This window comes from Asterias amurensis, chromosome 22 (genome assembly GCF_032118995.1).
Source record: "Asterias amurensis chromosome 22, ASM3211899v1".
Lineage (NCBI taxonomy): Eukaryota > Metazoa > Echinodermata > Asteroidea > Forcipulatida > Asteriidae > Asterias > Asterias amurensis.
The window spans coordinates 11,070,604-11,093,398 of NC_092669.1; the positions used below are offsets into that span (position 1 = coordinate 11,070,604).

Consider the following 22,795-nt stretch of genomic DNA (forward strand, 5'->3'; position numbering starts at 1 on the left):
AAATTTGGCCCAGTTTATTACAAATCTTGCTTGAGAAGTTCTTTACCTTTTTGGTGTTCTATGAAATAAAATTTGTATCTTCATACTTTATTCTTTTATTTTAGGGGAAGCTGAAGTACAGTGAGCACGTGACTGATGGATTTGAGAACATGTTTGATGCCTTTATGGGTCTTTTTACTGGAGCAAACACCGGAAAAGCCGTCGTTAAAGTTTAATCTATTCTCGTGTGTTACTTTGAGAGTCCGTTGTAGTTTAAAAACACCGCCATGTTTGTGTTTGTAGCGCCCTCTGCTGGTGAAAGGTGTCAAGAATCATGCTTGTAGGTTTGACTATTGTCATTCAGATAATTAAGTAATCTCATTTTTCGATAAAAACAAAGTGTACTTTATCGATCAACTTTCATTAAAAACAACTTTAAAATGCTGCACTCTTTGGAACTTGGTAGTTCATTAACACTAAATTTAAATCTTATATTACGGCTCGAAAAGAGACGAAAGAATCTGGACGCTTGGTGACAACAGATTGCTGGGCGCTATCAACAGGATAAATCAGTTATAATATGCAAACTGTGCATTTCGGCTTTTTAGCCGCTGTATTGCAGTGTTTTCATAAACAAACCAAGAATAATAATCACAGACATGCTGCATGTGGTTATAATATATCTTTTAGAAAATACACATTGCGCAAGCGTTAACTGTTTTTGAGAAAGAGGTAACATCTCACTCAAAAAAGTCTTCAGACCTAAATTATTTTAAAGACAGTGGACACTATTGGTAATTGTCAAAGACTAGTCTTCTCACTTAGTGTATCTCAACATACAATAACAAACCCGATGTTGTTCGGTGAAAATTTGAGCTCAATTGGTCGGGAGTGGGAGAGAGTCATTCATTGTGCTGTGCCGTGGTGTGCTTTGTTCGTCTTGTGGGTATGGTGGGTTGTCCTAAAGAATGCTAGTCATCTCGCCACCTGACAAGCTCGCCACCAACAAAGTCGCCCCCTAGCAAAGTGGCCCCCAGACGTTGTTCGGAAAATAATTAAGGCTACAATAATTATGGTAAAAAATATAGTTAAAACATTTTCATAAATCCATCTAAAGTAATGTGCTTGTGGAAGATCTAACCCTAACCCTAACCCTAAGCCCTAACCCTAACCCTTCATTATTTTCTGGGGGCGACTTTGCTAGGGGGGCGACATTGTTTGGGGGCAACATTGTCAGGGGGCGACTTTGTAACAACTCGGGGCGAGCCGATTAGGGGGCGACTTTGCAGGGGGCGACTTTGTTGGTGGCGAGCTTGCTAGGTGGCGAAATGACCAGCCCCCGTCACCCCGTCCTAAAACTGCTATCAAAAAGTATCATCAATCAATATCAATTAAAAAATATCATGATCCCTTTTATTTTAAAATCTCTCTTAGATATACCTAAAACTTATATTATTATAAAAACCTTGTGGTGGGGGCTAAGCCCTAGCCCAAAATGTAATGTTTTTCATTACCAAACAAAATGCACGCATTAATGTAGCTCTTCCTCCCCTTCTTTAACGCCCAGACAGACGACAGACAGAGAGATGAGAGACACGTACATAGAACAGAGGAGAGCTCAGAGCTGAGTGAGTGAATTTCCCTGTTCTGCTGTTAGTGTCAGTAAACTCAAAATCAAAAACGGTATTATGTTCTCCAAGTTTTAAAATGTTCCTTGGCCAAGATCTAGCAATTCTTCTAACACCAACATAAACTAAAAACTGTTTTTATATTACCTTTTTCCACCGTAAATCAGCAGAAAACATCTATCGACAACGGCAACGCACACCAACCCGAAATTCACAGAGTGTGGGATTTTTAATAGCGCCACCGTTTGGTGAATCATGTCCAACTTTGACTTTGAAGAAAACAATTTTTGTCAACACTCATTATTTAAAAAAAAACTAAATCAGCCTCATTATCAAATCGCCAAAGAAAATTCTTTCTCGTGATTATTTTAAATGTTTTGGTTTTACAAAATCACCGCCAAAAGTACATTGCTCCGAAGTTTGATAAGATATAAAACTTTACATGACTAGAAAAAAGAAGAGGAATGAGTTTGCAAAATTTGTGAATAACATTTTTGTTTGTTGAGCACTGTTTTTTAGGTCAAGGTTTGAGCGCTGTGCGTGTTTAAAGAGGGTGCGGGGCACCCTAAAAATAATTTTGGTCCTCAAATCTTTTTTTTTCTCTCGTCACGCGTCACCAACGGAAATGGGTGAGGCATTGTTATTATGGGTGGAGGGAAGGGGGGGGTCAGCTTTCAAGACAACAATATTATTTTCAGATCAAAGCACATTATGATGCATTCTAGTGTTTTTTTGCAGGACCTATAAATTGTAATTTTTTGGTTGGACTATATGATTCTGGAAGTTGGACGACAGACTGGAAGAGGGGAGGAGTGCCCCTTTTAAAACCAATCAACGCATTGTTATATCATGGAGGATAAAGGGGACAAATTTGGAGGGGGTGCCCCGTTGAAACCACAGTCCAGTTTGTTAAGGGGAGATCGGAGAATCTGGGTGGGCAAATACCTCTTTAAACCATAGTCCACATTGGTATATAAGAGGATCTCACTAAAATTGTCAATTCATTCTGGATAAAGTTGAGCAGCCTACCACTTGCGGATTCGATCAGTTCTCTGCTGTGCCGTAAATTGATTCCTCAAAATGCCGACCACCAAAGGAAAGAAATGGGTGCTGAAGCAACACTTCCAGGGCATGCCGAAGCGAAGCGACATGGACCTGGTGGAGTTCGATCTTCCAGCAGTCACAGACGGGAGTAAGTGCATGCTTCTTGCTGTGTGATTTTAGCATAGAGAGCAATGGTTTTGGTAACGTGTGTACGTGTTGGGTCATGGAGGTAATTCTATGTGGACATTAATGTACTCATTTGTTATTTTTTCCTCCATGGTTTTCTTCCATGGTTTTATAAAGTGTATGCCCTACTGTCGTGGTGGTTGGGTGGGTGTGGACCATGGATGGGTGACCATGGGCCGGGTGAGACCCTCCATGGGTAGACCTCTGTTCGTAATTTTAGCAGGCTAGGTTCCATGGCTAGTGGGCCCAGCCGATTCGATTGGTTGCACCCCTTCGTTGCACAATGGTTGCACCACCAGTACATGGAGGAAGAATGTTTGCACGTTGCACCCGGACCCAATGACTGCCGAGAGGGGGGCGCAGTTAAAATTATAGGCACAATGACTCTATCAAAACCATGACTATGCTCGAAGCGAAACCATGGAGTAAGGATGTCCTTACTCTGTGGCGGAACTGAGGGCATGGCCATGGTTTTCCATCGACATTTATTTTTAAGCAGTCAAATATTTCCGTTATATACCGAATAAAGATTCTTCTATATCATTCAACAACTACGGTGAAAGGTCGTCTGCGAACAAAGAAAGGTCGCAACCAGACAGACTGATCTGAGACTTTGACAATATGGCACGCTAGCTCTGCCGTACATAGCCTTGTGTCAAGGCTTTCGGTTTGGACAGCTTTGTAGAGCCGCTATCCTAAGCGACTGGAGGAGGTTTAGCTTCAAGCTTCGTGTTGACGACCGACCCCGCGGTTTATGCTCGTATGTTAGTCTTTAGTCAAGGCGCTGTGCCTAACCCAGAGCTTACTCATTGGTTGTACTAGTTGGCAAACGTCTGCAGCTAAACCTAATCTGTATTTATTCATCAAACCAAACAGTAGGCCCACACTCCTATAGTAACCGCATATATAGGTCATAGCCTTTTATTCTAAAGCAAACACAACGTAAAGTTAGTTGTCTGCTCATGACGTTTCTATACCCGGTCCCAGCAAAAGTCTTTCTCTGAGGCTTTGAAAAGGCATGAATATATGAACACTCCATGGCGTGACTAACTTGCGCCTTGTCGAGAGGCTATGGGCTCGGGCCATCGTTTTATAAGCAGCTTAACTTTTATAGTATTTTTGTCTATATTATTTGTGTTATTCTTGTGTATAGCTGGGATCACAGCTAATTTAATAAAAATTACCTTTGTTGTATGTCTTACAGTCAATTTCAGATGCATAAAATAGTTGGGTGAGAAACTACTTCTTTCTAAAAAAGCCGAAGTTTTCATGATGTATTATACTATCAACAGCTCTCCATTGCTTGTTACCAACTAAGTTTTTATGTTAACAATTGTTTTTAGTAATTACAAATAGTGTTCAGTGCCTTTAATGCCTTTGTGAAACCAAAGCCAAGTATTGGCCCAGGCTTCAACGTTGTTTTTTCTGCGCACGTCCCAGCAAAAGCCAACACCGTGGACTCGAAAGAACCCAAACACAATCCCTTTATTTCGCCGCCATGCCGCTGGGTGTGGCTTTTGTTCCCAGTCAATGCCCGTAAGTTTGAAGGAACTGTACCGCTCTAAAAAACTGCTGGTTCTTAAATAATATTGCAATTGTTTAAAGAAAGGTTTTTTTGCAGTCTATTCTTTAGTTGGTCATGCCATGTTCTGTGGTAAGTTAAAATTATTAAAATATTGTGGTTTGAATAAAAAAAAACTTACAAAATAATGATTCGACTCACAACACAGTGGTGGATCGTAAATTTTGCTGATATCTGTTTGACGTCAGTATAGGGGTGGGGCTATATTTAACATTGGTGTTTTTTAAATTGTGATTTTTTATTTCACAGCCGTTTTGTTGGAAGCTGTGTACCTCAGCGTGGATCCTTATATGAGGTAATTAATCAACAAATTGTTTTCCTGCTGTGTTAGTTCAACGTAACATGTTATAATAACTTACGAGAACATAGAATTAGCTGTTACAAACAACTTACCAACCAAATGGACCAAATGAACCCTCTAGCCCTCGATAAAGACTCTGCTAGGGTCGAAACGTCAGACCATTAAAGGAACACGTTGCCTTGGATCGGTCGAGTTGGTATTTGAAAAGCGTGTGTAACCGTTTGTTATGCGCATGGGTAAACAGATGTTGTAAAAGTAGAATACAATGATCCACACAAACATGCCTCGAAATTGCACGGTTTTCCTTTTACCTCGTCGACTAACACGGTCGGCCATTTCCGACCGTGTTGGTTCGCACAGTAAAAGGCAAACCTCGCAATTTCGAGGCAAACTTGTGTGGATCATTGTATTCTACTTTTAAAACATCTTTCTAACCATATGATTTCATAAAAAATGGTTACAAACGCTTTTATTATAGACCAACTCGTCCGATCCAAGGCAACGTGTTCCTTTAACTATTTTTTGCAATAAGCTAGTAGCTCAGTAACCCAGTTACTCAGTAACATTAGTAACAACTAAGTTATTAATAACTCTGAATTGGTAACTCTGTAAATTAACCTTGTATAATCAGTAATTCAGTACCTCAGTAACTTGGTATTCCGCGTACTTCAGAGACTCTAAGCAATTCGGTAACTAGGTAACTCTTCCTCGGTAAACTTAATTACTCGGTAATTCAGTATACCTTAAAGACACTGGACACTATTGGTAATTGTCAAAGACCAGTCTTCTCACTTCCTGAATCTCAACATATGCATAAAATGACAAACCTGTGAAAATTTGAGCTCGACTGGTCGTTGGAGTTGCTAGATAACTATGAAAGAAAAAACACCCTTGTCACACGAAGCTTTCAGATGCTTGATTTCGAGACCTCAAGTTCTAAACTTGAGGTCTCGAAATCAATTTCGTGGAAAATTACTTCTTTCTCGAAAAGTACTCCACTTCAGAGGGAGCCGTTTCCCCACAATGTTTTATACTATCAACCTCTCCCCATAACTCGTTACCAAGTAAGGATTTATAATAGTAATTATTTTGAGTAAATACCAATAGTGTCCAACTCAGCAATTCAGCCACGCAGTAGAAGAGTTACTCAGTAGTAGTCAGTGGCCTAAAGTAACACTACAGTAACACTACAGTAACACTACAGTAACACTACAGTAACACTACAGTAACACTACAGTAACACTACAGTAACACTACAGTAACACTACAGTCACACTACCGTAACAGAGTAACTCAGGAACATAGTAACACAGTAAAAGAACAGTTACTCATCAGTAATTCAATAACTGTTTCCCCAACTATTTTTCTCAGACCGTACACCGCAAGACTCCCAGTTGGAATTACCATGATCGGAGAGCAGATTGCAAGGTAACAAAAAACCAAAACTATAATAAGATGTTATTTTATTCAGGTAAGATCCTTTAAAAACAGAATAAGAAGCCAGACGGAAAGGGGGGGGGGGGCAGTTGACTTTATACCAATCGTCCCGCCGCAGAGAGAGAAGACAGACTTTCTTTCGTTCGACAAAAATGTATTTTTTTATTTCCAGAACAAAAGATATTGACAAAATAGGGACATCGCCAACATATGGCTAGATAGCTCAGTTGGTAGAGCGCCGGCACGTTATGTATTAAGAGCTTTCAATTTTTGTTTGAAATAATACGTAGTCAATACAAAATATTGTTAACCTGATTTGCCGCAGATCATTGTGATAACTTCCCCCTAGTTTATTGTTGCCATTATTACTATTTTGTAAAGATTAGGCTAATAAGACCTTCCATTTGACAATTGTGTGTTCTGCTTCGTCTATTCAGGGTTATTGAAAGCAAGAATGACAAATTCCCCGTTGGGACCAATGTTTGCACCCGTGCTGGCTGGGTGACACACTCCGTCTCAGACGGGGAGGGGCTGATAAAGATCCCGTCTTACCCAGCCGGTGTCCCGCTCTCTCTTGCATTGGGTACCATCGGAATGCCTGGGTAAGTACTCAGCACCCCACCACACCACACCACACCACGATCCACCACACCACACCCCACAACCTACGTTTCTGAATGGCAGATATAGACTGGTTGCACTGGTCTTTACATGCCCAATGATTTCATTGGATAATCGTGTGGTGACGTAAGCTTTGAGTATCTGCATTATGATTGATCCGATGTGATGTAGTTTGTCAGCTTGCAGTTTTATTTACTATGTAATTTAATATGTTTCTTTTACGCGTGAATTGACTGCGAATATCCGTGTGAAATGTGTACTAAGGTCAAATGTACATCTGTCAGAATCCGGCCATGTGCTCAAGGCGTTATTAAAGAGCCTCGAAGTGTGACGTCAGATGTCCACCAGACAACGTCAGATCTTAACGTTAATATGATTTTCAAACAATATTGTATACGTGTAAGTTTTGAAGGAAAAGAAATCGTCTACAAGTTAAAACCAATATACGTTCTTTATCCCCAATTAACAAGTAGTGAGTAATATTAACAGCATTTTAATTATTGTTGTTGTTGCTCCTTCTTCAGGTTTTCAGCTAACTACGGCCTTGTGGATATTTGCAACCCCAAGGCGGGCGAGGTGGTTGTAGTCAGCGGTGCGGCCGGCGCAGTCGGTTCCGTAGTCGGACAAATCGCTAAAATACTGGTAAGATTTGTGTTCTTCTTCAATGGGTTAAACTTAATAGAGGCGCTGTACGCTTTTGTTTAATTGCCAAAGACCAGTATTCTCATTTGATGTCGTCGTCGTCGTCCTGTGAGTGGTGGCTGACCCTTTGTGACCCTGTTTATGACGTAGTTCCACTTCTGTCTATATCCAGTGTAGATGTATGCCAACAAAAATAACAAATCTATGAATATCTGGGCTCACTTGGTCAATGATGTTGACAAAAAACGAAAGAAAAAATACCCTTCGTTGCCAAACTAATTCATGCCTGATGAAGTCTTTCTTGGATAAAAATATTTTGAATGAGAAATTACTTCTTTTTTTTTTTTTAACTGCGTTACTTCAGAGGGAGATGTTTCTTACAATTTTTAAGCTATCAACTGATGCCAATATTTTGAGTAATTATACTAAACGTGTCCAGTGCCCTGAAAGCCATTGGACCCTTTCGGTACAGAAAAAAAAAAAAGTTCACAGATTTACAAACAATTTACAGGGTTTACAGAAGGTAATGGTGAAAGACTTCTCTTGAAATATTAGTCCATGAAATGTTTTACTTTTTGAGAAAACGGTTAAAACAATATAAATTCTCGTTAGCGAGAATTACGGATTTGTTATCAACACATGTCATGACACGGCGAAACGCGCGAAAACAGGAGTGGGTTTTCCCGTTATTTTCTCCTGACTCCGATGTCCGATTGAGCCTAAATTTCCACAGGATTGTTATTTTATACATAAGTTGTGATACACGAAGTGTGGGACTTGGACAATACTGTTTACCGAAAGTGTATAATGGCTTTAAAACAAAATTCAAACCACATAAATTTAGTTGGTCTATTTATGAACAATTCTCTCCGAATAGGGCTGCAAAGTGATTGGTTATGCCGGTTCTGACGCGAAAGTAGCTTGGCTGAAGGAAATTGGTTTCGATGAAGCATTTAACTACAAGACGGTGGACCTTGACGCAACATTAAAGTCGGCTGCACCAAATGGTGTGGACTGCTACTTCGATAACGTGAGTTTTAAATGCTTTAATATCCCTTTTCAAATCTATTTATAGATTGGTGTTAGTATAGTTCAATTTGAATGCACGAAGACTAGAGCAAGCTTCTGTTTTCCTCAACGCGTTTCTTGTGACAAGGAACAGCACGACAACAATAATCGTTAGTCGTGGTCTTGATTACAGCCGTTCATCTTGGTACTTGCTTCACATAACATGACCTCTATCTGGCTACACCAAAAGGCACACCCGAGCTTTATTTTGAGAGTCTTGAGGACAAGGCTATCTAACTCATTTTCGTTTACATTTAATTGAGACAGGTCGGTGGGCAGTTTGCGACCACCGTTCTGAACAACATGGCTCGTTTTGGACGCATCGCATGCTGTGGCGCTATTTCCAGCTACAACGATACAGCTCCTGTGAAATGTACGTACATGTATAGTAACGATCATGTATATTAATAGACCATGGCACTGCAGCCGATTTCACGGAACGCTAGGATTAATCCTATCTCGAATTAAATACCTCTTTCTCAAAACTACGTTTTTTCAGAGGTAGCCGTTTCTCACAATGTTTATAATATCAACAGCTCTCCAATGCTCTTAACGGAACACGTTGCCTTGGATCGGACGAGTTGGTCTATAAAAAGGGTTTGTAACCGGTTTTTTATACAATGCATATGGTTGGAAAGATGTTTTAAAAGTAGAATATAATGATCCACACAAGTTTGCCTCGAAATTGCGTGGTTTTCCTTTTACTGTGCGAACTAACACGGTCGGCCATTTATGGGAGTCAAATATTTGACTCCCATAAATGGCCGACCGTGTTAGTCGACGAGGTAAAAGGAAAACCACGCAATTTTGAGGCATGTTTGTGTGGATCACTGTATTCTACTTTTACAATATCTTTCTACCCATGTGCATTTTATACAAAACGGTTACAAACGCTTTTCAAAGACCAACTCGACCGATCCAAGGCAACGTGTTCCTTTAACAACTAAGTTTTTATACTAAATAAAAGTTATGTTGAGTATTAATTACCAATTAAATTCCAGTTTGTGATAACTTGACTCATAACTACGTTATTTCAGAGGTAGCCATTTCTCACAATGTTTATAATATCAACAGCTCTTCAATGCTCTTAACAAGTAAGTTTTTATACTAAATAAAAGTTATGTTGAGTATTAATTACCAATTAAGTTCCAGTTTGTGATAATTTGACTATTTTTTTCTGTCCAAAGTTCCGGCTGTCCATGGCACAATTGTATCCCAGGAACTGAAGATGCAAGGATTCACCGTACTTACGCACGCAAACCGCTGGCCGGAGTGGATGAAGCAACATATCGGATGGGTTGAAGAGGTGAAAGACTGATGCAACTCTAGTACCTTCTCATACCATTATTTTTTGTAGTATAGAAATGCCATTCTCAAAAGAATTCCGGATTCTTTTTTAAAGATTCCCTTTCATATCGATTTAGAAGGGGAACAAAACCCCATTGAAAAACACTATACGATAGTGGCAAAATTGATCTAGGGCTACATGTAGAGAAACCACAATTGCTTCCAGTGCATAATGATAATAATAGACTGGTCCCCTGACCATCCATTATGATAAAAACAGTGCAGAAAAATATTGCTTAAACATTTCTGCTGAGCAGAAATGAGCAGGATACCAATCACATGGTAGGCCTACATGGAGACTGCATGGTAGTTTGGCTCTTAACCTTATTCCGGTATTAAAACACAACATTGTATTGTGATTAGCATCTGGGCCCAATTTCATAGAGCTGCTAAGCACAACAATTTGCTTAGCATGAAACATCTTCCTTGATAACACAAGGATTACCAACCAAATTTCCGATATTTGCATATTGCTTCGTACTGGTATTCAGCTGTCGTTTGATTATCCTGAAAATCACGTTGAAATTTGGTTGGTAATCCTGTTTTTATCAAGGAAGAAATTTCATGCCAAGCAAGTTTTTGTGCTTAGCAGCTCTATGAAATTTGGCCCAGTTCATTACAAATCTTGCTTGAGAAGTTCTTTACCTTTTTAGTGTTCTATGAAATAAAAATTGTATCTTCATACTTTATTCTTTTATTTTAGGGGAAGCTGAAGTACAGTGAGCACGTGACTGATGGATTTGAGAACATGTTTGATGCCTTCATGGGTCTTTTTACCGGAGCAAACATCGGAAAAGCCGTCGTTAAAGTTTAATCTATTCTCGTGTGTTACTTTGAGAGTCCATTTTAGTTTAAAAACACCGCCATGTTTGTGTTTGTAGCGCCCTCTGCTGGTGAAAGGTGTCAAGAATCATGCTTGTAGTTTTGACTATTGTCATTCAGATAATTAAGTAATCTCATTTTTCGATAAAAACAAAGTGTACTTTATCGATCAACTTTCATTAAAAACAACTTAAAAATGCTGCACTCTTTGGAACTTGGTAATTCAATTAAAACTAAATTTAAATCCGATATTACGACTCGTAAAAGACGAAAGAATCTGGACGCTAGGTGACAACTGGGCGCTACCAACAGACTAAATCAATTATAATCACAGACATACTGCATGTGGTTATAATATTATATCTTTTAGAAAATACACATTGCGCAAGCGTTAACTGTTTTTGAGAAAGAGGTAACATCTCACTCAATTATTAAAAGGCTTCAGGCCTGAATTCTTTTAAAGACAGTGGACACTATTGGTAATTGTCAAAGACTAGTCTTCTCACTTAGTGGATCTCAACATATGTATAAAATAACAAACCGGTGAAAATTTGAGCTCAATATTGGTCGTCGAAGTTGTGAGATAACAATGAAAGAAAAAGCACCCTTGTCACATGAAGTTGTGTGCGTTTAGATGGTTGATTTGAGACCTCAAATTCTAAAATTGAGGTCTCGAAAACAAATTCGTGTAAAATAACTTCTTTCTCGAAAACTACGCCACTTGAGAAGGGCTGCCGTTTCTCACAATGTTTTATACTATCAACCTCTCCCCATTACTCATTACCAACTGAGGTTTTATGGTGATAATTATTTTGAGTAATTAACAATAGTGTCCACTGCCTTTAAATATTTTCTTTAGAACAAATATTTTTCTTTAGAACAAAGACCGAAGTATCTGTTCAGGTAACCATAATGTAACTAAAACTTCATCTATAGGTGTTTATCGTTGTGTGTAATATTGTAAAAGTATATCTGACGATGACTAGAGCAAGCCCTAGTCGAAACGTTGAGACCAATTCAGAACTGACTCTGCGGCAGTACAGTTATTACGATCCTATAAGCTAAAGTAGTAGTCCAGTCTAATTTCTATACCATCCGCCCTGGTAATAGTTATAAAAGCAGGACATTCTTTTCAGAACTGAGAAGTCTCCCGAACCTCCGATTATCTACTCCACGGCAGTAGAATAAAGCAAGACAGTTCCCTAAGAACAACTCTACCTGGCAAGTAGATACACACATGGTGTTACCGCAAACCAAATATTATATATATCGGATGAATAAAATGAAACACTGAAATTCTGTAAGACTTGCCCCCGAAACTTTTTAATAACAGAAATGAAATTATTTTATACCACTTAAACAGAAATGGTGGAGCTAATAAAATAGTCGCATACATCGTTAATTTTTGTGTGTCATCACCATACCTACTTGAATGACAATTTTTTTTATAAAGATTTAGGATTAATCCGTTGTGTGACTCGGGAGAAAATAGTGGAAACCACGCACAACTTTTAGCAAGTAAAATAATGGGTGCGTTCGTTTAGCTTCCCTGGGTCTACCCCGCGGTGCTCACTCGGGTGAGCCCCTGACAAGAGCTAAACGGACGATCATACTCGCCCTCTCGTGATCGTGGTGACGGCATGCACCTCAGGTCACCCCAAAGTGACCCACTCCACAAGCAGCTGACCAGGTGAGCCCCGTCAAAGCTATTCGAACGTACTGGGGCAGACTGGGGTCGACCCAGGGAAGCTAAACGAACGCACCCAACACAGGCCTATAAAGTCCTTGATTTTGCTTGACTACAGCCGAACACTGTGACCTCAATCCTCTTTTTTATATACCGAAATTGCTCGGCACTGTTACTGTTAGTAGATAGCCCTTAAAGGCACCTGGAAATAGGATTTTTTTTCTTTTAAACATAAGAGTATATGTTTATTAACAATAAAACAATTTTTTGAGTAATTGTTTGTCACGATTTATATGTTTAAAAAATTAATTAAGTGCTGGGGGGTTGACTCCGCCTACCCCTTTTGTGACGTAGGAAAAGGAAGACTTTGCCTCGATCAAACATAGACCCCCCTCGATGCGTAGATAAACACACGTGCAAAAGTACATGTAATTCTAAGACGTGAGTTTGTACGCTGCGAAAAAGTTTTTTTCTGGCATTTTTCCGGCAATGCCGACCAGGTGTATTGCTGCTGGATGCAGCAAAACAACTAAAGATGGGGTCAGTCTTCATCTGTTTCCTGCAGATCCCAAGTATAGGCGGTTGTAGGCTGCGAAAGTCAGATTAACTAGAGCAAAGTGGTCCGGTCCGACGTCTTTTTCAGCGCTGCAGCGAACACTTAGAGCCGTCGTGCTTCGAATCCGGGATACACAACTCATTTGACATGACGAGAAGAGCCATTCTTAAACACGACGCCGTCCCATAAATTTTTCTAGCTAGTGGGACGTCGAAGAAGGTATCTGAAAGACGTGACGAACTCAGAGGAGCATTTGCTAAACGTGAAAAAATTCGGGTAAGTTTGAACTTTGAGGGTATGTTTTTAGCTTTTGCCAAGTGACACGATTTTTTGTTGGTACCGCATGCGATTCACCGTGCGTGCAGGTCCTATGTGACCGTCCGCCCATTATACAGCAGCCATAGTGCGTGCGTGCAGTCTGCTCCGTGGCCGTATTTCTATAATAATACGTAGGCAGACCCACATCTTACAACCCATTTGGTCACTAAAAAGTCGCATAGTTAAATAAAAATAGCAGCAATAGCTTTTGTAAAAACCACTAGGCGTTCAACATGTTCAAGTTTCAATGCAATGTACGTATGTGTGTAAAATCGTGTCTAAATTTGTTTTGATGTGCCATGTTCCCAGACGTATTATGTACGGGGGCCCGACTACAAATTTTCTCTCCAAATATCGCGCCTTGAAATACGTCACGAACAGCGCCCTCTCGGGTCGGGGCCTACTCGTAAATTTGTAAATACAATCAAAACTAAGATTTTTAAACCTTAGTTAACTTTTTATTCACATTCCTCTCATAAAAACACACATTTTAGTGACAAAAGCTTTATTTAAAAAAAATACCACTTTCAGGTGACTTTAACTTGTGGACAAGTCGTTAAATCGGTCCCACGCGGTGAGAATCGGGGAGCCAGCAGTTCGCGCGAGAGCAGTGATCTCGCGAGAGCACCGCCACGACTCGACTGTCTCACCGCGTGTGACCGATTTAACGACTTGTCCACAAGTCTAAGATAGCCCCAGCGTAAACACTTTGCTTCTTCATGAGAAATGGTAGGTGTAGTGGTTCGAAAAAACAATCGCACACTATGGAGACAAAACATGAAAAGTGCGACTCGAAACAAGCCTATGGGTGTCTTCAATTAGTGCACAGTCTGGTGAGAAGAACGTATGGATAGGTTAAAACTAGACTTGATGACAAGTCGCTATAGGCGCTGCCTATTTGTCTGCTGTTCATGCATTTACAGTCACAGTGCGATTATACACATGCAACTCACACACCCATACTGAGATCGAGGGTGAGTGTACCGTCCCCGTAGCTGCACCGCGCTTAACAATTACCGTCTTGACTTCAAGACTAGTTAAAAACACGTGTACCGCACTAACACATCGTTTAAAAGGCTGGACATTAATTTTGTATTTACTCAACATAATATTGTTAGCATTGAAACTTTTCTTGGTAACGAGCAATATTGTGAGAAACGGCTCCCATCTGAAGTAGGTTTTGATAAGACTTTATGAAGCCTTATAAATGCATCCATGGAAGTGCACACTAACTTGTGCAACAAGGGTGTTCTTTCTTTAGTACTCTCTTGCAACTTTGATGCCCAATTGAGCCCACAGATTTAGTATTGTATGCATGTTGAGATACACCAATTGAGAATACTGCTGGTCTTTGACAATTACCAAATGTGGCCAGTTCCTTTAAGATCCTTTTCCGGGGACCTTGGGGGTCACTGTCAGCACACACACAGACGACACGTCAGCACTCTTCGGTACCAACTCGACCCAAAGTACTATACACACTGACAACAGGATGTTCAGCTGAGTGAATGTGATCGGAAGTCAAGGTCGTATTCATCGAGACAATTTTGTGCCTCAGTCAGACAATCAGACATAACCAAAACCTGCACAATCAAATTTGTAACAGAACATCAATCCATAATTGGTTTATTCGTCATAAAGATGCAGTTTAAACAGCTGCAGAAATTCACCAGTGGACGATCCAGTGATGTAAAAACCACAAGCATAGGTTCCTGCATAGAGGTATAGAAATACTGCGAGACTACTGTAAGAGAAAGTGACATAACACCAATTCATAACTTGTAGTAGTTTCCAGTGTGGACTAGCCCGTTCGTAAGCGTTTATGTCTACTAAATTTCACCATGTACAGTTTCTCAACGGAATGAGTAATAGTTTTAATAGCTGCAAAACTTCACCAGTGGACGATCGAGTGATGTAAAAACCAAGATGGCTTCGAGCATCGAGGTAGAAATGCTATGAGACTACATTGTGCACTGAACACTTGTAGAGGTTTCCCTTCGTTAACTACTAAAATTCACAAACTTCAGTTTGCTTGACGAAATAAGGGAACTTCATAGTAGCTCAAAAATGTTTTACGTCATCAGCAAAAAGAGTTCGGTCATCTTTACTGTTTTGATAACTTGCTTTCTTCTGTTGGGTGAGTGAATGTTTATATTATTAATAAATTATACAAAAAAGGAGAGAAGAACAAAAGCAAAAAAAAAAAGGGAATAAAAAGGGATATAGCGCCCTATCTTGTTAAAAATAATTTCAGATGTGATGCACTAAGACAACTCTAGCCTAAACATCTGACGTCACACTTCGAGGCTCGCAGTGAATTTGGCTTACACCACAGTACTGCCTCGAGCCTACGTCCGTAATCACCTTTGACCTCTTATTCATTCATAATGGCCTTCATGGTCCTGGAGATTCGCAGTGAAATCCGACGTACACTCGCTGACCAAATCAAAACACTGATGTGGAAACCGAAAACCGACGTCACTGCACGTTTATCCAATGACACCATTGTATCCAATGCAATGTACATGTGCATGCAGACGACCGAAAAAAGCTTAGTCAGCCTGCACCCACATCACATCGGACCAATCGAAACAGAGATAAAGCTTACGTCACTGCACGTTTATCCAATGGTATCCAATGAAATCACTGGTTCTGTAAAACCATTACCTGTCTTTATATCCATGCGGCCAAAGGCAGGGGACCAGTCTAGAACACTCCTTGTACTTTATTAGTTTGATTTGATGACGTATAGTCTGGTTCCCAGACCCAAAAATCTCCGACTAGGCTCTGTCGAATTTAGGGTCCGGTATCACCCAAAATCACGTGACCAAAAAGGAGGAATTCCTCCTCTTTCGAAGTTATCCGAAATGTTCCGAACGTGTTGTCGTTAACATTCGGACAGTATCGTTGATGTTCGGTACGCACTCGTAATGTCAGTCCTCTGTCGGCCGTAGATCCAGGAGTTTTTATGCCAGTTTATTGCCAATGCAGGCGTTGTGCCTAAATAAAGCGTTTCCAAAGCGATGCGACAAGTTCAAAATATATAAACCTGGGAGATCGCTCCGGGATCTGGTAAGTTTTTGTCCTTTTTCTTCAAAAATATTTTTTCAAAGGTGTTTTGACGTGTTCATTAGACATTGATTGAGGATTAAGTTTCATGATTTTTAAAAGTGGTAAAAATGGGGCAAAATCTGGTGACTAGCTGTCGAAATTATACGTGTTGAACCAGATTGTAATTAATTGACGATCAAAATAATCTCGTAACCCTCCTGCCTGGCGGCCTCTGGGAGGAGGGTTACGTTATCGCAACTAGTAGTACGTGCAGACATGGTTTCCCTGGAGATGACCCCCGACCCTGACAAGTTGCGTCATGCTCTATTTTTAACCGTGGGTGATACCTGACCTAAGATTTTTTTAACAAGAGACGTCAAGGAATCTTTGGTCAGGGAACCATACTAGATGACGTAGTGATTTGTTTTGACAGGTTACTTGACGTCTCAACATGACGTCAACGTGGATGACAGTAGGAGGAACCCTGGGATACATGGCGATGTAAAGAACTACCAAAAAGGTACATTCAAATTATGTTAACAAAAAAATTCTCTAAAAGGTAAATAATTAGAAGTCACAAGCGATTTTCTATACCTCTTTACCCCAAGATAAGCAGGACAGTTCTTTTCAGAACTGGGAAGTCTCCCGAAAAATCCGATAAATCTACTCCGCGGTAGTAGAATATTATATAGCAAGACAGTTCTATAAAGAACAAACTCTACCTGGCAAGTAGATACACACATGGCGTTACCCACACCATATTGATCTCCTCACCGCATGCAATACATCAAATCAAATTTGATATTCTAACATTATGAACAATGTGGCAATGTTCAAAATTGTACACTTAAAAATTGCAGTACACTACTCCTATATAGAACATTTTGTAATCATTAACTCAAAGTATTTATTGTGAGCTGAACTACAATCTGTTCCAATGACATAAGGGAACGTTGCAAAATTAGTGTCATTTTAAAAATGGCGGCGTCCAGGGTGGGCTACGTGACGTCACAACCAAAATAGACTTGTGCAGTTCTAACATCAATTACAAACATCTTTTAAAAAACCCACTTATTTTCCTCATACATGTTAAAAATTTATTTGTGTGTGTAGGGGTTTTAGCAAGGACGCCCACACCGCGTAGTGGGACCAGCGAAGAGCACCGTCAACCAGCCATTACGGCCGGTCCAGTGTCATACATTGCACCCGTGTTTGAATGCACCCGACCAGGGACTAACAAAAGCTGTGACACTATGGTCCTAACCACAACAAACGCCGGGTTCCTGGACATCACCGAAAATATGCTGGAGAGTATTAAGAGAATGGTGGTCTCTCCAAACATCACGATCATTGCTGAAGATGACAAATCCTACAAGATACTATCTCAAAGAGCAAAAACCCAACCCGGACTAAGCATCAAGAAAACCAACTCCGGAAAAACTACTTCAAGCCACTTGGAATTAAACTCCGAACCTTTTAATAATTTCGTCAACAAACGTCCCGATTACATACTCAAGTTTTTAGAGATGGGTTACAGAGTTCTTTTTGTCGACGCAGACTCATTCTGGATTCGGGATCCCTTTGTTGATTTAAGCGGGAAATATTTCGATGTTGCGTTCCGCAATGAGTTAAACCCACCCAAAGCCGAGTTCTGTGCCGGTTTTGCTTTGTATAGACCAACAGAGGGCGCCCTGCAGCTCGTCCGGTCGTGGGTGTTCTCACTTACAGTGAACGGGGGTAGAACCTCAGACCAGAGGCTTTTGAATCGCCTGATTGCAACCTCGGATATCCCCGGGTTGAGGGTGAGGACTTTGGACCCTCTTAAATACCCGGACGGGAAGAGATATAGTCAGGAGAAATGGAGGAGAAGGCATAGGGAGTCAGTGAATGTCTTACATTTGAGTTTTATCATAGGACATGAGAAAAAAGTAGCAGCATTGAAGAAGTTTGGTTTGTGGATAATATGACTTTTGATTCGCCTGATTGCAACCTCGGATATCCTCGGGTTGAGGGTGAGGACTTTGGACCCTCTTAAATACCCAGACGGGCAGAGATTCAGTCAGGAGGAATGGAGGAGAAGGCATAGGGAGTCAGTGAATGTCTTACATTTGAGTTTTATCATAGGACATGAGAAAAAAGTAGCAGCATTGAAGAAGTTTGGTTTGTGGATAATATGACTTTTGAATCGCCTGATTGCAACCTCTGCTATCCCCGGGCTGAGGGTGAGGACTTTGGACCCTCTTAAATACCCGACGGGAAGAGGGTTTCTCAGGATGAATGGAGAAGACAACATAGTCAGTAAATGTCCTACATTTCAGTTTTATCATTGGACATGAGAAAAAAGTAGAAGCATTGAAGAAGTTTGGTTTGTGGATAATATGAAGAGTGTTAAAACAAAATGGCTTCTTATTATTTTAGATGTCCGACATTGCTGTAATCTTTAAAGGCAGTGGCCTGTTGGTAATTACTCAAAATAATTATTAGCATAAAACCTTTCTTGGTGACGAGTAATGGGGAGAGGTTGATGGTACAAAACATTGTGAAAAACGGCTCCCTCTGAAGTGACGCAGTTTTCGAGAAAGAAGTAATTTTCCACGAATTTGATTTCGAGACCTCAAGTTTAGAATTTGAGGTCTCGATATCAAGCATCTGAAAGCACACAACTTCGTGTGACAAGGGTGTTTTTTCTTTCATTATTATCTCGCAACTTCGACGACCGATTGAGCCCAAATTTTCACAGGTTTGTTATTTTATTGACATGTTGAGATGCACCAACTGTGAAGGCTAGTCTTTGACAATTACCAATAGTGTCCACTGGCTTTAAGGAACATTACGTAATAATATTGGTCAGAAAAAAAACTCGTGTAAGATTACAGATTTACATAAAACTTACACGGCCTATAATGGTGATGCTGATAGTATAATACATCCCTCAAAATATTTATTTGGTCATTTTCTTTTGAATCGATGTCATGCAAAATGTGTCATACACTATTTTTACGTGACCCATCAGATGGCCGATCGATCTCAAACTTCTACATGTATAAACATATTGGTGGAATACATTATAAGCTGCAAATGTTTTGTGAGCGAAAATCAATTCTGTATAGTGTTCCTTTAACAGGTTTAACTGTTAAAGGCACTGGACACTATTTGTATTAATGTTTATTTAAAATAATTTTTAGCATAAAAACGTATTTGGTAACGAGCAATGGAGAGCTGTTGATAGTATTATAAAACATTGTGAGAAACGGCTCCCTCTGAATTAACGTAGTTTTTGAGAAAGAAGTAATTTCTCACTAAAATACTTGATTTGAATTTGAGACCTCAGCAGAGGTCTCTAATTCAAGCTTCCGAGCTCGAGAGCTGAAAGCACACAACTTCGTACGACAAGGACTTTTTTCTTTCATTAATATCTCGCAACTTCGACGACCAATTGAGCTCAAATTTTCACAGGTTTGTTATTTTATGAATTTTTTGAGATACACAAAGAGAGACTGATCTTTGAGAGTTGCCAATAGTGTCTGTGTCTTTAAAGGAACATTACAGAATTGGTTAGAAAAAAAAAATCGTCTAAAATCAAAGATTTACATTAAACTTATACGGTCTAATGATGATGGTAGTAGAAAACATCCCTCAAATTATGTCTGTCTGAAGTGTCATGTTAATTAATAAAATAACTCATATTCTTTTGAATCGATGCCATGCAAAATGTGTCATCGATTTTTCACTATTTTCTCGTGACCCAGAGGGCCGATCGTTCTCAAACTTCTACAGGTTTGTCAGTTGGTGTGTAAAAGAATGGTGGATAACATAAGTGCGTACACTGCCAGCAACTGTGCTGTTAGCAAAAATCAATTCTGTAATCATTATACACAAAATTTGTGATGATTTTTTTCTATTTACTGTTGATGTCGATTTACTGTTGATGGCGGTTACTGTATATTGGAGGTACTTTTGTGTCGAGTTGTTAACAGGTAAGGTACACCAGCTTTGAGTTTTTGCTTGTTTTTATCCTTATTAAAGCCATTGGACACTTTCGGTAAACAGTGTTGTCCAAGGCCCACACTTCGTGTATCACAACTTATAAATAAAATAACAAACCTGTGAAAATTTAGGCTCAAATTGGTCATCGAGACGGGAGAAAATTACGGGGAAACCCACCCTTGTTTCCGCACGTTTCGCCGTGTCATGACATGTGTTTAAAATAAATCCGTAACTCCCGAGAATTGATATTGGTTTAATGTTTTCTCAAAAAGTAAAGCATTTCGTTGAATAATATTTCAAGACAATTCTTTCACCACTATCTTCTGTAAACCCTGTATTTGTAAATCTGTGAACTTTTTTTTTTTCTGTTCAGAAAGTGTCCAATAAATGTAGATGTACACAGCAAAGCTTACATCTAAAAGTTTTACTTCAAGAGTGGTCGCATGTTTGAGAAATCGCCGAACATCTGGAGCGATTATTATATTCGTCGTCGTCGTCGTCGTCCTATGATGAGTCATGGCTGACCCTTTGTGACCCTGGTTATGATGTAGTTAAAGGAACACGTTGCCTTGGATCGGACGAGTTGGTCAAAACAAAAGCGTTTGTAACCGTTTTGTATATAATGCATATGGTTGGAAAGATGTTTTAAAAGTAGAATACAATGATCCACACAAGTTTGCCTCGAAATTGCGTGGTTTTCCTTCTACTGTGCGAACTAACACGGTCGGCCATTTACGGGAGTCAAAATTTTGACCCCCATAAATGGCCGACGTGTTAGTCGACGAGGTAAAAGGAAAACCACGCAATTTCAAGGCATGTTTGTGTGGATCATTGTATTTTACTTTTACAACATCTTTCTACCCATATGCATTTTATAAAAAACGGTTACAAACGCTTTTCAAAGACCAACTCGACCGATCCAAGGCAACGTGTTCCTTTAAGCAACGTTTATTGATAAGCCCGTGCGTTCTTTGATTCCGTCTGTCCAACGAAGTTTTTGACGGCCACTTCGGCGACTACCTGCATAAAGATCTTCTCAAGGTTGTCCCCCCCCCCCCCGTTGTTCACGCAGTGGGAAAATCCCATATAGGAATTACGCACTGAGAAGCGTTACGCGTCAGCGCTTATTACGTCACGATGACGTCAACAGGTTTTAAATTACAAGGCATTAAAGGTCAAAAAGTGACCATATAATGTGCCAATGACGGTATGTCTTTGAATTTCAAGCTATGGTATAAGGGCTGAATTTAATAGAGCAGGGGTGGATTTCACAAAGAGTTAGGACGTTATTAGTCTTATCTCGAGTTAGGGCCAGTTACTCGTCCTAAACTTACGACTATCCATGCAATTTGTATATCTCGTCCTAAGTTGGGACTAGTCCTAAGTTAGGACTAGTCCTAAATCTTTGTGAAATCCACCCCTGCTTACGCAACTTCGACGACTATTTGAGTTCAAATTTTTACAGGTTTGTTATTTTGTGCATATTTATATGTTGTGATACACCGATTGAGAAGACTATAGTCTTTGACAATGTGCCGATTTGCCGCAATAATTTTGCTGGAAAAAAAAATTGCGCATGTTTTTTGTTGTTGCTATTTTCTTCCGACTCGCACAACAGATTTAAAGGGAAGGTACACGTTTGGTAATTACTCATAACAAAATATTAACTTAAAAACTGACTAGGTAACAAGCATTGGAGAGCTGTTGATAGTAACTATAAAATAATATTGTGAGAAACGGCTTCCTCTGTTGTAGCATAGATTTTGAGAAAGATATATTTTCTCACTAAAATAATAAAAGACTTCTGGCCAGAAGTCTTTTATTCCTATCTGAAAGCACACAAGTTCTTCCAACAAGGGTAGTTTTTCTCTCATCATTTTCTCGCAACTTTGATGACCAAAATTGAGCCCCTTTAAGCCCCTAATGCATGGATGATTAAACAAAACATGCGCCGATTTGCCGATGCACACCGCAATATTTTTGCTGCATAAAATACAGTGTAAGTTGTTTTTTTGTGCTATTTCCTCCTGACTCGATCGCACAATAGAGCCGTTTTTTTTCGCAATATTTGACCCCAAACTATAGTATATAGGTATTGTTGGACACGTCATGCGGTTAGGGTATTCATGGGGTATTGTAAACGTCACGCCGGAATGGCTTTGCAACATACAGAAGATGAAAAAAATGGCTGCATGGATTTCATGAAGGTTTTTATAATTTAGTTTTTCATGCAGGCCGTACAAGCCAACAACGCACTGTCGTCATTCACAAGCACTTACAAGGTAGGAGCATATTTCATGTAATTCAGTAAGATAATTATAATCAGTCTCCTGACGATGACTAGAGCAAGCTATAGTCGAAACGTTGAGACCAATTTCAGAACTGACTCCGCGTTAGTACAGTTATTACGATCCTATAAGCTAAAGTAGTAGTCCAGTCTAATTTCTATACCATCCGCCCTGGTAAAAAAAAATTGCGCATGTTTTTTGTTGTTGCTATTTTCTTCCGACTCGCACAACAGATTTAAAGGGAAGGTACA

General features: G+C 39.8%; 4 protein-coding genes across 7 annotated transcripts in view; 3 read left to right on the plus strand and 1 right to left on the minus strand.

The window, feature by feature from the left end:
• LOC139953508 (uncharacterized) overlaps positions 1-2,681 on the minus strand; it is a 25,001-nt gene extending 22,320 nt beyond the window's left edge. Inside the window, exon 1 of the mRNA XM_071952940.1 lies at positions 1,755-2,681. Within this exon, the coding sequence (XP_071809041.1) occupies positions 1,755-1,784 (30 nt within the window). The 5' untranslated portion in view covers positions 1,785-2,681. The remainder of the gene's footprint in view (positions 1-1,754) is intronic.
• LOC139953509 (prostaglandin reductase 1-like) overlaps positions 1-12,569 on the plus strand; it is a 19,716-nt gene extending 7,147 nt beyond the window's left edge. Inside the window, exons 9-10 of one of the 2 annotated variants that reach the window (XR_011787982.1) lie at positions 105-511; positions 10,946-12,569. Coding sequence is in view for 1 of the 2 variants with exons in the window: in XM_071952943.1 (XP_071809044.1) it covers positions 105-215 (111 nt within the window). In the remaining variant the exon portion in view is untranslated. Of the gene's footprint in view, positions 1-104; positions 861-10,945 lie in introns of those variants that run through there. The other variant, XM_071952943.1, reaches the window with a different exon arrangement.
• LOC139953510 (prostaglandin reductase 1-like) lies at positions 2,655-10,946 on the plus strand. The gene is made up of 9 exons (XM_071952944.1): positions 2,655-2,799; positions 4,669-4,714; positions 6,092-6,148; positions 6,595-6,759; positions 7,303-7,420; positions 8,298-8,450; positions 8,756-8,861; positions 9,676-9,794; positions 10,539-10,946. The coding sequence occupies exons 1-9, from the start codon at positions 2,688-2,690 to the stop codon at positions 10,647-10,649; spliced, it is 987 nt and encodes a 328-aa protein (XP_071809045.1). The 5' UTR covers positions 2,655-2,687; the 3' UTR covers positions 10,650-10,946.
• A 2,155-nt stretch (positions 12,570-14,724) lies between the features above and the next one.
• Positions 14,725-22,695, plus strand: LOC139953700 (uncharacterized). 3 transcript variants are annotated; one of them, XR_011788003.1, is made up of 4 exons: positions 14,725-15,355; positions 16,703-16,789; positions 17,383-20,246; positions 22,479-22,695. XR_011788003.1 is itself a non-coding variant. In XM_071953218.1 (3 exons), the coding sequence occupies exons 1-3, from the start codon at positions 15,286-15,288 to the stop codon at positions 18,234-18,236; spliced, it is 1,011 nt and encodes a 336-aa protein (XP_071809319.1). In that variant the 5' UTR covers positions 14,725-15,285; the 3' UTR covers positions 18,237-20,658. The 3 variants fall into 3 exon arrangements, 1 of the variants encoding a protein (XP_071809319.1); XR_011788004.1 differs by having other exon boundaries at positions 17,383-18,567; XM_071953218.1 differs by lacking the exon at positions 22,479-22,695 and having other exon boundaries at positions 17,383-20,658.
• The last annotated feature ends 100 nt before the right edge of the window (positions 22,696-22,795 follow it).

What these genes read in the sequence shown, in the direction of transcription:
- LOC139953700 (XM_071953218.1), top strand. Translation starts at nt 15,286, where the DNA reads ATGTTTTACGTCATCAGCAAAAAGAGTTCGGTCATCTTTACTGTTTTG. An exon ending in AACTTGCTTTCTTCTGTTGG is followed by an intron (nt 15,356 to 16,702) that starts GTGAGTGAATGT and finishes TTGTTTTGACAG; the next exon opens with GTTACTTGACGTCTCAACAT. An exon ending in TGTAAAGAACTACCAAAAAG is followed by an intron (nt 16,790 to 17,382) that starts GTACATTCAAAT and finishes TTGTGTGTGTAG; the next exon opens with GGGTTTTAGCAAGGACGCCC.
- LOC139953510 (XM_071952944.1), top strand. Translation starts at nt 2,688, where the DNA reads ATGCCGACCACCAAAGGAAAGAAATGGGTGCTGAAGCAACACTTCCAG. An exon ending in TGGACTGCTACTTCGATAAC is followed by an intron (nt 8,451 to 8,755) that starts GTGAGTTTTAAA and finishes TAATTGAGACAG; the next exon opens with GTCGGTGGGCAGTTTGCGAC. An exon ending in CGATACAGCTCCTGTGAAAT is followed by an intron (nt 8,862 to 9,675) that starts GTACGTACATGT and finishes TTCTGTCCAAAG; the next exon opens with TTCCGGCTGTCCATGGCACA.